Source organism: Salvelinus sp. IW2-2015, unplaced genomic scaffold (genome assembly GCF_002910315.2).
Source record: "Salvelinus sp. IW2-2015 unplaced genomic scaffold, ASM291031v2 Un_scaffold1993, whole genome shotgun sequence".
NCBI classification, from domain to species: domain Eukaryota; kingdom Metazoa; phylum Chordata; class Actinopteri; order Salmoniformes; family Salmonidae; genus Salvelinus; species Salvelinus sp. IW2-2015.
In genome coordinates this window covers 39267-54515 of record NW_019943343.1, presented here as the reverse complement: position 1 = coordinate 54515, position 15249 = coordinate 39267, and the positions used below count along the sequence as shown (strand labels likewise).

General features: G+C 45.9%; 1 protein-coding gene across 1 annotated transcript in view; it reads left to right on the top strand.

Moving 5' to 3' along the window:
• Window positions 1–8325: 8325 nt before the first annotated feature.
• LOC112072664 (thyroid receptor-interacting protein 11-like) overlaps window positions 8326–15249 on the top strand; it is a 41374-nt gene continuing 34450 nt past the window's right edge. The window contains 4 exon segments of the mRNA XM_070439876.1: window positions 8326–8957; window positions 12811–12883; window positions 13581–13636; window positions 13639–13739. Of these exon segments, the coding sequence (XP_070295977.1) occupies window positions 8819–8957; window positions 12811–12883; window positions 13581–13636; window positions 13639–13739 (369 nt within the window). The 5' untranslated portion in view covers window positions 8326–8818.

Here is a 15249-nt window from a genome sequence, read left to right as displayed (position 1 = left end):
TACACCACACACACATCCACCAGATACAACTACCAAATACACCAACCAACCACCAGATACACCACACCAACCTCCAGATACAACCACACGATACACCACCACCATACCAGATTACACCACCACACATACCAACCAGATTACACCAACCAAACCTGACCAGATTACAACCAACCAGATACACCACCCACCTCACAGAAATATACTAACACACACACCACCACAGAATAACAACACCACCACCACCAGAATAACACCAACCCCTCCAGAAATACACACCAGATACACCACCACCTCAACAATACACACACCAACCACCACCAGAATACACCACACACCATCCACAGATACCAAACCTACAACACAAACCAAAAATAACACCAACACCACAACACTCCAAGATACAACAACCAGAAATACACAACACTACCACCTACCAGATAAACAACAAACAAAAAAACCTAACCACCACCAGATAACAGCCACCACACCTCCAGTATACACACATCCAACACAATACACCACCACAACCACCAGATTACACCACACCACCATCACAATAATAAACACCACCTAACATCTCCAGATACAACCACTCACCACCAATCCAGATAACACACACCACCATCAGATACACAAACCACCACCAGATACAACCACCAAGACACCACCACCACCAGATTAACACCACCACCACCTCCAGAACACCACCAGCCAAACCACACTCCAGATACCACCACACCCTCCAGATACACCACCACCACCAACCAAAGACCACCACACCATACCCACCACCAGATACCACCACCACCAGATAACAACCACCTACACATTGATTACACACCACCACCACCCCAGATACACCCCAGATTACACCACCACCTCACAGAATACAACCACCACCACCACCAGATTACACCACCACCACCAGACATACACCACCAGATACACCACCACCTCCAGAACACCCACCACCACCAGATACACCACCGATACACCCACCACCACCAGATACACCCAACCACCACCTACCAGATACACCACCAGATACACCACACACCCCCAGAAATACACCACCAACCTCCAGATACAACACCACCAGATACACCAGACCACACCAACCAAGAATACACCACCACCAGATACACCACCACCAGATACACCAACACCACACCACCACCAGACCATACACCACCAGATACACCACACCTCCACGAATAACCACCACCACCACCAGATACACCACCACCAGATACACCACCACCACCACAGATACACCACCACTCATCAGAATAACAACAACCAGAAATCAAAACCACACCTCCAATACACCACCACCACCACCAGATACACCACACCAACCACCTACGATACAAACACCACCACACAGATACAACACACACCACTCCATGGATACAACCACCAGATACACCTACCACTCCAGATCACCACCACCACCCATCCACCAGATTTTTTTAATACTAACCACCACCCCACGATTACACTCCAACACACAACTATAATCACCTACACAGATACACCACCACCATCTCCCAGATACACCGACCACCACTCCAGATAACACCACCAAACCTACCAGACTACCACACCAGCCATACAGACACACCACCAACCACCTCCAATACACCACCACCTAAGAACACACAGATACACCACACCACCACCAGATACACAACACACCTCAGAAATAACACCAACACACCAGATTATACAACACACCACACCAATCCAGATACACACCAACCACCACCAGATACACCACACCAACCACCAGAATACACCACCAGATACACCACCACCACCAGATACACACAATCCAACCACTACAGAGATCACACCACCAAAGATAACACCACATACAAACACTCCAGAATTTAACACAAACCACCACCACCCAAGAACTTACACACACCTACCACCAGATAACACCATCCGAATACACCACCACCTCCAGATACACCCCCACCACCACCAAGAGATACACCCAACCAGAATACACCACCACACACTCGATCACCACCAACCACACCAAAATAACACCAGATATACACACGCACATCCAGATACACCACCACTCTCCAGAATACACAACCACACCACCACCGACCAATACACCACCACCACCACCATGATACAACCACCACCAGCAGATACACACCAACCACCCAGATACACCACCACCAGATATACACCACCTCCAGAATACCATACCACCACACACTCATACCACCAGATAACACCATCAGAACACCACCACTACACCAGATACACCACCACCAGAATAACACACACCACCACCACCAGATACACACCACCACTCAGATTACACCATCACACGATACAACATACACACCACACCAACCACACCACCAGATACACAACCACCACCACACGAACACACACCAGAACCACCACAGATAAAATACCACCATACCACCAACCACACCAGATACAAACCACCATCACATCCAGATACACACACACCTACACCACCACTCACAGATACACCACCCAATCACACACCACCAGATACCACACCACCACCATACACCGACCCAGATACATACCACCACAGATAACCACCACCACCTCCAACACAAATACACCAACCACCCTACACCACCAACAACGAATACACACCATACCACCACCAGAAACCACCACCAACCAGATACCACACCACCACCCACCAGATACCACGATTCACACCACCAAAACACCACCACCACCTCCAGCCCCCAATTCGCACTAATACACCAACTCCAGATTACACCACCAACCATAACCCAAGATACACCACCACCGAACACCACCACCAGATACACCACCACCAGATACCTCCAAGATACACCACCACCAGATTAACACCACCACCACCACCATACCCACGATACCACCAGTACCACCACCACACAACACACATCCAGATCTACCACGACCACCAGACACACCATCCCACAACCCCGCCAGATACCACACCACCACCAGATACACCACACCACCACCATTCACACCCCACACCAGATACACCACCAATCACACCACAGATACACCCCACCATACACCACCACCACAAGATACCCCACACCATCCCACACCACCATCCATACACCACACTCCAGATCACCACCACCACCACCCAAGATACACCACACCACCAGATAAACCATCACCCAAGATCACACGACACTCAGCAACACCACCATACACCACACTCCAGGATCCACCCACCACCACCAATGAGATACCACCACCACCTCCAGATACACAGCACCATACACCACCAGTTACCACACCAGATACTACAACCACCACCTCCGATTAAACCAACCACCACCTGCCTAGAATAACCAACAAAATAAAAAAAACACCAGAACAATACCACCACCAACCTCACAGATTACACCAACACAGACCACCACCGAAAACCCACCAGATACCACACCACCACCTCCAGATATACACCACCACCACCAGAAGATACCACCACCACCACCACACACCACCACCACCACCAGATACACCACCATCACTCCAGAATTACACCACCCACACCACACCATCCAGATACACCACCACCACCAGATTACACCACCACCACCACCAGTTACAACACCCACCCAGAATACCACACTACCGATCACCACCACCACAGAATACACACCACCAGAACACCACACACCAAGATACACCACCACCAAACCACACCATGAAACATCCAACATCACACCTCCAGACAATACACCACCACCAGATACAACCACACACCACCACCAGATAACACCACCAACCACCCAGATACACCACCACCACCAGTCCAGATCACCACCACCCAGATACACCACCCACCACCTCCAGATTACAACCACCACCACAAGATACAACCACCAGAAACACCACCACCACTCACACATATCACCACCACCACCACCAGATACACCACCAGATTACACCACCACCATCCAGTAACAGCACACCACACCACAGATACACCACCCACACACCACCAGATACACCACACACCACCACGAATCACACCACCACACTCACCACCTCCAGATACACCACCACAGAATACACCAACCACCTCCAGAATACACCACGCAACACACCACCAGATACCACACCAACACAACCACCAGATCAACCACCACCAGACTACACCACCACCCAGATACACCACCACACCACCACACAGATACACCACCAGATACACCACACACCACCACCAGATAACACCACCACCACACACCAGATAACCACACCACCAGATACACCACCACCTCCAGATACACCACCACCACCTACCAGAATACACACCACGATACACCACCACCACCAGATACACACCACCACCAATATACACCAACTCACCAGATTACACCACCCACCAACCACCAGATACACCACCAGAAATAACCACCACCACCACCAAGATACACCACCACACCACCACCCAGATTACACCACCACCTCCAGATACCACCACCACCACCACCAGATACACACCACCACCATACCACAGCATTACACCACCAGATACACCACACAACCTCCAGAAATACACACCACCACACCACCAGAGTACACCACCACCACCACCAGAATACACCACCACCACCAGATACACCACCACCACCATCCAGATAACACCACCACAAAACACCACTACCAGATACACACCACCACCACCAGATTAAACACACCACGCACCATCCAGATACACCACCACCAGATACACCACCCACCACACCAGATACACCACCACCACCTCCAGATTACACCACCACCATCCACAGAATACACCACCACCACCACCAGATCACCACACCACCACCACATCCAATACACCACCACCAGCAGATACACCACCAGGATACACCACCACCACCAGATACACCCACCACCACCTCCAGATTACACCACCACCAGGATACACCACCACCTCCAGAAACACCACCACCACCACCAGATACACCACCTACCACCCACCAGATACCACCACCAGATAACACCACCACCACCTCCAGAAATACACCACCAGATACACCACCACTCCAGATACCACACCCACCACACCAGATAACCACCACCACCACAGATACACCACCAGATACACCACCACCTCCAGATACGAACCACCACCAGATACCACCACCAGATACACCAACACCACCAACCAGATACACCACCACACACCTACCAGATACCACCACCACCACCAGATACACCACCACCTCCAGATACACACCACCACCTCCAGATACACCACCACCACCAACACACCAGACACCACCACACCACAGATACACCACCACCAGATACACCACCACCAGATACACCACCACCAGATACACCACCACCAGATCACACACCACACCACACCACCACCAGATACACCACCAGATACACCACCACCTCCAGATACACCACCACCACCACACAGACTAACACCACCAGATACACCACCACCACCACCAGATACATCCACCACCAGAAACCACCACCACCCCAGATACACCACCACCACCCCAGATACACCAACCAGATACACCACCACCTCCAGATACACCACCACCACCACAGATACAAACCACCACCAGATAACACCACACCACCACCAGATTACACACCACCAGAAAACAACATCAGGAACTGGTTTCATCACTGACAGCTCCTTGCATCATCAAGAAATCCAAAGTCTACCTATTGTTTGGCTCAGCCAATGTCTCAACCACCACCCTTCCACTGTGCTCTTCCAGCAGCAGCTCCATCAAGCCCTCCTCCGGCATCATGAGGCCCAGTAAGAAGACTGAGTGAACAGGATGTGGACGATGACCTGTTGTTTGACTTCCTGAACAGCTCAGACCAGCCAGTGAGAGAAGGGAGGTCAGACCCAGAGACCCTCTGAGTGTCTCCTGAAAGGTCAGGCTCCCCCAGCCACCACCTCCACTTGCTGCTACCCCCTTGACGGTCCCCTCCTACCCCCCCTCCCTACGGGTTATGTCTTGTACCTCCAGCTATAGCTCTCTCTCCACCAGCACTCGGTGTTAAAACAGGGGGGTGAGAGGATGGCTCTGCCAAAGAAAGTCAAGGTGCTGACACCTGTACTAAACTGATCATGTCTAGACACATGTATCTCAATGTTTGGTCGATAGTTTTAAGTCTTCCTTGTATGGCGTAAAACATAATAATCAACGATGTGTAAGCCAACTCCTACAGGCATTGCTCTGGGTCCAGGTGAATTATCAGTTTAAAGTTGTTATTTTTGTTGTTCAGCTCAAGCTCTTTCCTTGATTATTTTTGTGGGTTCTGATGGCTTCTCAAACTGTGCCCATTTGGAAAAGCTTTTCCCACATTGAGAGCAGAGGTAGGGTTTCTCTCCTGTGTGGAGCGTGGCTGACAAACTCTTTCCACGCTGTACAGGAGAAGGGTCTTTCTACTGTAAAGATTTTAAAGTCTTACTTCCACATTCAGTGCAGCGATGTTCTCTTGTTTAGATCACCTCCATGCGTTTAGGGAACATGTTTATGTTTTGCTCAGATCTTCTGTGCGTTTAGGATCTTCCTCTATCTGTCATTGTCGTGACATTTGTACTTTTAGTGTGTGACACTCGCATCCTTCTCACTTAACAACAGGAGCTCAGTCCCTGTTTCATTTAGATGTTCAGATTTGTGCAAATTAATTACTTAAAAATCATACAATGTGATTTTTCTGGATTTGTTTGTTTTAGATTCCGTCTCTCACAGTTGAAGTGTACCTATGATAAAAAATTACAGACCTCTACATGCTTTGTAAGTAGGAAAACCTGCAAAATCGGCAGTGTATCAAATACTTGTTCTCCCCACTGTATATATATATATTTCTATTATAAAATGTTTTCCTTGTTTCAGGTCGACATCATAAACAAATTGTAAATATGTACATGTACTGTTTCTGCAATACAAAACAAGAATCAATGGTTCTATTGGGCTTAGTGCAACCACTGAAGGCCACTAGATTATCGCCAGCTGATCAAATCAAATTTTAATGATCTCTCATTAAAACCCATCAATACAAACCCCTGCAAATTTGAATTTTGAATTGAAGGTAGTCAATTTAGGAAGGGATTTTAATTTAAAATGTTTTTTTATTGAGAAGTCATAGCAAAAAGGGGTCCCATATTGTATCAAAGTCCACTTTCTTGTTCCTAAATATGGCACTCGTTTTTCTCCAGTGGCAACACCTTAAAGATCTCACAATGCCACTGATTTATGGTTGGTGGCTGGACTCTTATTCAGTTCAAGAGAATGCATTTGCGTGCAACATTTTTTAAAATGAGATTGAGCAGATTTGGGAAGCTGAAATGTTATTAGTAAAAGACGTGAGAGTTGTTTATGATTTCACCATAACCCCTTGGATGGCAGGACTGAAGGCACACAGGGACACGATAGAGGAACGCACCAATCCTCTTCAATGACCATGACCGTCCAGGAGTGTATGCCCAGGTTCTGCAAGGCTGTTAGCACCATCGAGCGGTTCAGGTGAGCTATTACCGAGATTGTATTTAAACACATACTTATGTCAATGTTAAATAAATTATTTTAATAAACATCAACTATGAAGATTTAAACCCTTCCTGTGATTTCTGGTTAAAATTTGTCAATGGGGCGACACCTATTTTCCATGTCAGACAGTAGTACACCATAGCTTTGCTTAGCAGTGCATACTTGCTTTACAGGAAAGTGCTAACGCTGAATATGAATAACAGATTCCTCCTCATACGCAATACAACCACTTTAGAAACGATTGTATGCCTACTAGACGCTGTTGAACAACTAGAGAGGAACCTCTGCTAGCACTGGTCTGGCCCACTACATAACCTACCTGCTGATTATGTCAGAGAAAACCCACCACCTTGCCTGCTGTACCTGCCCCCCCCCTCCCCTTTGACTCCTGCTTCTTCTAAATAAAAGATGCTGACCCACATCTAAGTTGGGAGATTCTTAATTCCCCATGAAACAGGTGTGTGTAGTGCACCTTTCTTTGAATGCAAATGTCTGGTGTCCTATAAGACTCCCTGGCAATAAAGATTTATAACATGTTGTCCAATTAACATTGCTATACAAAACAGGTCATATGAATTTATTGTCGGTGTTTACTTTTGACTGAAAACTATATATGTGATATGAAATCCACATTATGGAGAAAAGTGCATTAKAAATCCCATTTAAAGTATTTTATAACAGTGTGGAAAGTATTGCTTTCTTGAATACAGCCCAAGTATATTGTTCCTCCAACGTCCCATGATTCCACGGTGCGGCTGGGCTGGCCACGTCAAACTATGTGACAGCTCAGCACCAAGCTGAGATGGCAGCCTCACTCAGTTGTCTGAACCGGTGAAATCATATAGGATAAAGACGACCGATATACCAGACAATCGTTTCGTTAATGTTATGCGGATCATCCGTTATCGAGCTTGTCTCGGGTTCGTAAACCACAGCCAAGGGACCAGTCTGACTGCAGTGAATGACTTAACGTTAGCATATTAGCTAGCTATAGTAGCTGACCAACTAGCTGTAGCTACTCAGTTACAAATTGACAACTTAACAAATGTGAAAAATTCWACGTTTGAACAAACTGAAACGATTCACGTATAACGTTTCTATGATTTTGACAGAAATTTGAATTGTATTAAGGTAGTGTCGCTCGCCTAGCTCCAGCTAGCCAGTGTTCGGCCTGTTTGTTGTTGTTTATGTTTATCTAACGTAGCTAGTTATAAACCGCTGAGGACTAACTAGCTATCTAGCTAGTCTCCAAGATGTCATCGTGGCTGGGTGGGTTGGGCTCCGGCTTGGGCCAGTCGCTAGGCCAGGTCGGGGGAAGCCTGTCCTCATTCACCGGACAAATATCCACCTTCACAAAAGATATGCTGCTGGAAGGAGTTGAAGAAGTTGAAGGTGAGTGAACATATGTCAGAAAAGACAAATTAGCCAGCTACCCCAACAACAGCCAGCACTCAGCAGGGTTTAAGTCTGTAAGAAAGTCATCGCTACATGCTATGTAACTGAGCTGTTAAACCAATTCTCTACATCACCGGTTGCTAGCTGGTGACTCTATAACTGGACTATACTATTCCCGATCCAAATAGATTTCTTTTTAATAGAGATTTGATCAGACGGGTCATCAGCACCAACCAAAACAACAAGCAATGGAACAAATGCAACCCATTCGTCTTACATATTCCCCACGCGAATAGCATTACATTTCTAGGATGTATTTGTGTTCCATGAGATTTGTACTTTTATTTTGTTTGGTGAAGCTAGGACTAGCCAAAATAATAATTATCATAGAGTTGCTACAGCGCTTATAAGTGGCGTAACACTGAGCCGCTTCTAGTGTGTGGTGCTGACGTTCAGAGATCCACTTCGACCAGCAAGACTCCTGTTACTGATGTCATATGTAAACAAGCATTTAACTCATTCATTGACCGAAAACACAAGTGGACTTTGGTATCACTGCCCTTCCAACATCATTCGATCCAACATCGACAAAATTCCAACAAATTTGTGCTCAAAACTTGAGAGAAATAATTTTTTTGTGCGTATGGAACATTTCTGGGATATTTTTTCAGCTCATGAAACATGGGACCAAGATTTTTACATGTAGTGTTTTTATTTTTAATAAGCGATTTATGTCACTTATTCAGCGATGGTTGGTTCGGCGCTGAAATGAGCGCGTCATTATTTTTCAATTAAATCAGCTAATTTCATAACATGACATGCCCATTCATAACTTTATTAACATTATGACATTGTTTCAGAACATTATAGGCTAGTAGAGGGGCCAGGCATGATATTCTGGATGCTGTTGCAGTAATTGGGTCAGAAATATTTATTGAATTTAGCAAGAGTTCTGAAACGACCCTATATTTTATTTCTGCGATTATGTTAGCCCTGTGAGGTTTGCTATTATATGTAGAGAGAGCTGGTGAAGGTCTGTTTGCCTTAGCATGTTGGTTTGTCATGTGAAACACGTTTAAGCAGATGTCTCACTGTATACAGTATGTGTCACTAGTGGCCAACTCAGGAAGTGCTTCATAGCCGGAAGAGATAAAATACCGACCTCCCCCGTACTTACTACGCCTGAGATGTGGTTGTCTCACCTAGCTCCTCAGTCTCACCTAGCTGTCAGCTCACCTAGCTGATGAATGCATTTCATTTAAGTGGCTCTGGATAAGAGCGTCTGCTAAATGACTAACATGTAAGTCTCTCTGGATAAGAGCGTCTGCTAAATGACTAAATATCAGATGTAAAGGCAACCAAACGAATATATGTATCTTATGGCTGTCTCCATTAGTCTCCATTATCTCTAGTCTTCATATCTCTAGTCTTCATATCTCAAAATCAATGTCATGTGTTAGTCAATATTAAATCAAAATGATATAAATCTAAAAGTAACTTCCGTTACCAACTATGTAAAAATAATCGACATAAAAGCCAACAAATAAAAACATTTCAGCCTGCAGGTAGAAAATCTCCTGCTGAAAATAATTATCTTATAAATCACATTGGCTATGCATGGCCTGTCTGCAAGGAACTGGAAACATTGTATCAACGATCAACTTAGTCCAGCCAAAGCTCATGCTAGAAAACTGGAAACATTGTATCCAATGTTCTGGGCCCTCAGAGTTTCCTGGGCCAGTGAGTTCTGGGCAGACAGACACGGCTGTAGCCTATTTGGGCCAGTGAGTTATGGACAGACAGACACAGCTGTAGGCTATTTGGACCAGTGAGTTCTGGGCAGACAGACACGGCTCTAGCCTATTTGGGCCAGTGAGTTCTGGGCAGACAGACACGGCTGTAGGCTATTTGGGCCAGTGAGTTCTGGACAGACAGACACGGCTGTAGGCTATTTGGGCCAGTGCATTCTGGGCAGACAGACACAGCTGTAGGCTATTTGGGCCAGTGAGTTCTGGACAGACAGCAACGGCTGAAGGCTATTTGGACCAGTGAGTTCTGGATAGACACAGCTGTAGGCTATTTGGACCAGTGAGTTCTGGATAGACACAGCTGTAGGCTATTTGGGCCAGTGAGTTCTGGATAGACACAGCTGTAGCTATTTGGCCAGTGAGTTCTGGACAGACAGACACAGCTGTAGGCCTATTTGGACCAGTGAGTTCTGGACAGACAGACACAGCTGTAGGCTAATTGCCCAAAGAATAAGAAGTAATCATGAAGGCTTATTTCATGACGTTTCCACCGGATCAGAGCATGACTTTGTTTCCCCTTTCATGCTGAGTGGTTATGGAAAGGGAGAGAGATGGAAATATTGTTCCAATAGGCGACGTTGGAGGAACTATTGTCTTTCTCAATGGATGTAAAAAAATAAATAAAAAAAACACACTTTGTTTACTTGCTGTTTGAGGCGATGAAAAAATTACTTTGAGAAGTTCCACAGTGATGTGTTAAGACAATCAGAAATACTATCAGATCCCCAAATGAGCACATTTATAGGTCTCCATTTGCACACAGGCCAGGTAGACTAGTCCTACTTCTATATGCGGAATACGGTGTTTGTTTTCGTGTCTTGACTATCATTAATGTGTTTGACTGTTATTTTATAAGATAATTACATACCATGTTCAATTATTACGCAATTCAATTTACCATATAACAATTCATTAAGTAGTAATCTGGGGCACCACGGGAAAAGTTATTTAACGAGTTACTATCTCCCGACTAAACTCTCTAAAGATATAAATATCTCTTTTATCAGTCAATTCATTCATTCTTATTTACCCTATCAGTCTCATTCTGAATGTCACAAAATTCTTGGATATCTGCACGAACCATAGCATAAATGATGAATCGGCAATATACAAATTGGTTTAATTCTTTAAAAATGAACTAACTAAATAATCACACAGAATTACATAAACACACAAACAGGATAGATTACAGGTTGATTACTACATAATGCAATGAAAAGTCCCTAGTGGACTAACCCGCTATGATGGCTTGTTACAAAATGAAAAGGGAGGTGCATGTAAGAAAGAGCGGGAGAAGAGACAAAGGACTTCACCTATCGTACATACAGTTGAATAATACGCTGGTATTATTCAACTGTAATTAACAGTAAATGTACTACTGGTGATACTGTTGTGTCATCCCCACGGCCTCTGCAATGGATTAGTCCACTGAGACAGGCCTCCACCATGGATTAGTCCACTGAGACAGGCTTCCACAATGGATTAGTCCGCTGAGACAGGCCTCCACAATGGATTAGTCCACTGAGACAGGCCTCCCACCATGGATTAGTCCACTGAGACAGGCTTCCACAATGGATTAGTCCGCTGAGACAGGCCTCCACAATGGATTAGTCCACTGAGACAGGCCTCCACAATGGATTAGTCCACTGAGACAGGCCTCCACAATGGATTAGTCCACTGAGACAGGCCTCCACCATGGATTAGTCCACTGAGACAGGTGTTAATCAGACAGGTGTTAATCAGACAGGTGTCTCGTGTGCCATAATTTATTTGTATATAATTTCCACGGCTCGACCCAAGAAATTCTGTGTCGACCAACAGCCTATTGACCAAACAGTGGACCAGGGGACTAAATGGGGTCATCCGTAGTGTAGCTACAGTACACACCCATTAGACATAACATGGTAAAGTAAAACCTGATTGGTTATAGTAAACCTTTTTTATGTAGTCTATTCCAATATGAGATGTGATTATGTGGAGGTAGCATGGCTGTGAATGGTAGTCTACTTGTTATCACACAGTTTTTCATACTTTACTTTCAGGTGTTTCCACTGAGCTGCAGGTGTCCAGTTCTAAGATGGAACAAGTGGAGGCTGAGGTACGAGGGTTCTCACCGTAACAGAGGGGTTCTCATCACGGTACCCGAGGGTTCTGCCGTAACCGATGGAGGTCTCGCGTACAGAGCGGATTCTCGCCGTAACAGAGGGGTTCTCGCCGTAACAGAGGGTTCTCACCGTATCAGAGGGTTCTCACCGTACAGAGGGGTTCTACCGTAACAGAGGGGTTCTCGCCGTATCAGAGGGGTTCTCCGCGTAAAGAGGGTTTCTCGCCGTAACAGAGGGGTTCTCGGCCGTAACAGGGGGTTCTCGCCGTAACAGAGGGGTTCTCGCCGTAACAGAGGGTTCTCGCCGTAAACAGAGGGGTTCTCGCCGTAACAGAGGGGTTTGCGTCCGTAACAGAGGGGTTCTCGCCGTAACAGAGGGTTCTCGCCGTAACAGAGGGTTCTCGCCGTACAGAGGGGTTCTCGCCGTAACAGAGGGGTTCTCGCGTAACAGAGGGGTTTCTCGCCGTAACAGAGGGTTCTCGCCGTAACAGAGGGGTTCCGCGCCGTAACAGAGGGGTTCTCGCCGTAACAGAGGGATTCTCGCCGTAACAGAGGGATTCTCGCCGTAACAGAACCGTAACAGAGCTGGTTCCCAGACACACATTAAGCCTATCCTGGACTTAAAGGCTGTTTTTAATGGAGATTCACTGTTTCTTCTTCTGTCTTGTTGCAGTATGAGCGTTTACCTCTATATTTCCTCTGTTTCAGAAGGGAGCGTTTAAAGAGGGTCCATGCAGAGCTGGAGGAGAAGCTGGAGGCCTCAGAGATCAGAATAAACAGAGAGTCTGCGAGTACAGGATCCTGATGCAACAGAGAGATGTACGGTCTGATACATGGAACTATATGACAATGAAGAAGGCAGTCTTATAAATCATCATATCAGTGACAGGGGTTGGCCTAGTCCAGGGGTATTCAAATCTACCCTGGACGTCTAGAGTACTGCTGCTATTCTTTCCTACTGATCATTTATTGTACCCATTGGTGTCCAGGTCTAAATCAGTCCGGATTACAGGGAAGAATGTAAAATGACAGAACTGACCCACTTGGTGTCCAGGTCTAAATCAGTCCTGGATTACAGGGGAAGAATGTAAAATGACAGAACTGACCCTTGGTGTCCAGTCTAAATCAGTCCGGATTACAGGGAGAATGTAAATGACGAACTGACCCACTTGGTGTCCCAGGTCTAAATCAGCCCTGATTACAGGGGAGATGTAAAATGACAGAACTGACCCGACTTGGTGTCCGGTTAAATCAGTCCGGATTACAGGGGAAGATGTAAAATGACAGAACTGACCCACTTGGTGTCCAGGTCTAAATCAGTCCGATTACAGGGAAGAATGTAAAATGACAGAACTGACCCACTTGGTGTCCCAGGTCTAATCAGTCCCGGATTACAGGGGAGAATGTAAATGACAGAACTGACCCACTTGGTTCCCAGGTCTAAATCAGTCTGGATTACAGGGGAAGAAGGGTAAAAAAGCAGTGGATCTGGCTTCCGTCCAGATTTGAATTTAAATAATATGTCATCTAGAATATTATAGCCTAGCAAGATGTATATGAGGGTCTAGCCTAATGATAGTACAGCCTTCCTCTGGACCACATACCGCCTCTGGAGACCAGGGTTTTGTTCTATGAACTCCTAACCACTTCTCTATCATAAAGCCTCTGGAGACCAGGGTTTTTGTTATATGACTCCTAATCACTTCTATCATAAAGCCTCTGATTTTGGTATGACCAGGGTTTGATATCCCCAGTTGACTCCGTTCCATGACTCCGAACCACTTCTATCCCCTCTCATCTGTCTCCCTCCTCTCTATACCCCATCTGTCCACCTCTATTAAAAACAATAACATCTAACCTGCTCAGGTCTGTTCCTTCTCATGTCTCATCTCTATATAAACAATAACACATTAACCTGCTCAGGTCTTGTTCCTTCTCACCTGTCTCCACCTCATATAAAAAATAACATCTAACCTGCTCAGGTCTGTTCCTTCTCACCTGTCTCCCCTCTATATAAAACAATAACATCTAACCTGCTCAGGTCTGTTCCTTCTCACCTGTCTCCACCTCTATATAAAACAATAACATCTCCAGACCTGCTCAGGTCTGTTCCTTCTCACCTGTCTCCATCTCTATATATATAACATACACATCTAAACCTGCTCAGGTCTTGTTCCTTCCACCTGTCTCATCTCTATATAAACCCAATAACATCTAACCTGCTCAGGTCTGGTTTCCCCCTTCTCACCTGTCTCCACCTATCTATTAAAACAATAACCATCTAACCTGCTCAGGTCTGTTTCCTTTCTCACCTGTCTCCACCTCTATATAAAACAATAACAATCTAAACCTGCTCAGGTCTGTTCCTTCTCACCTG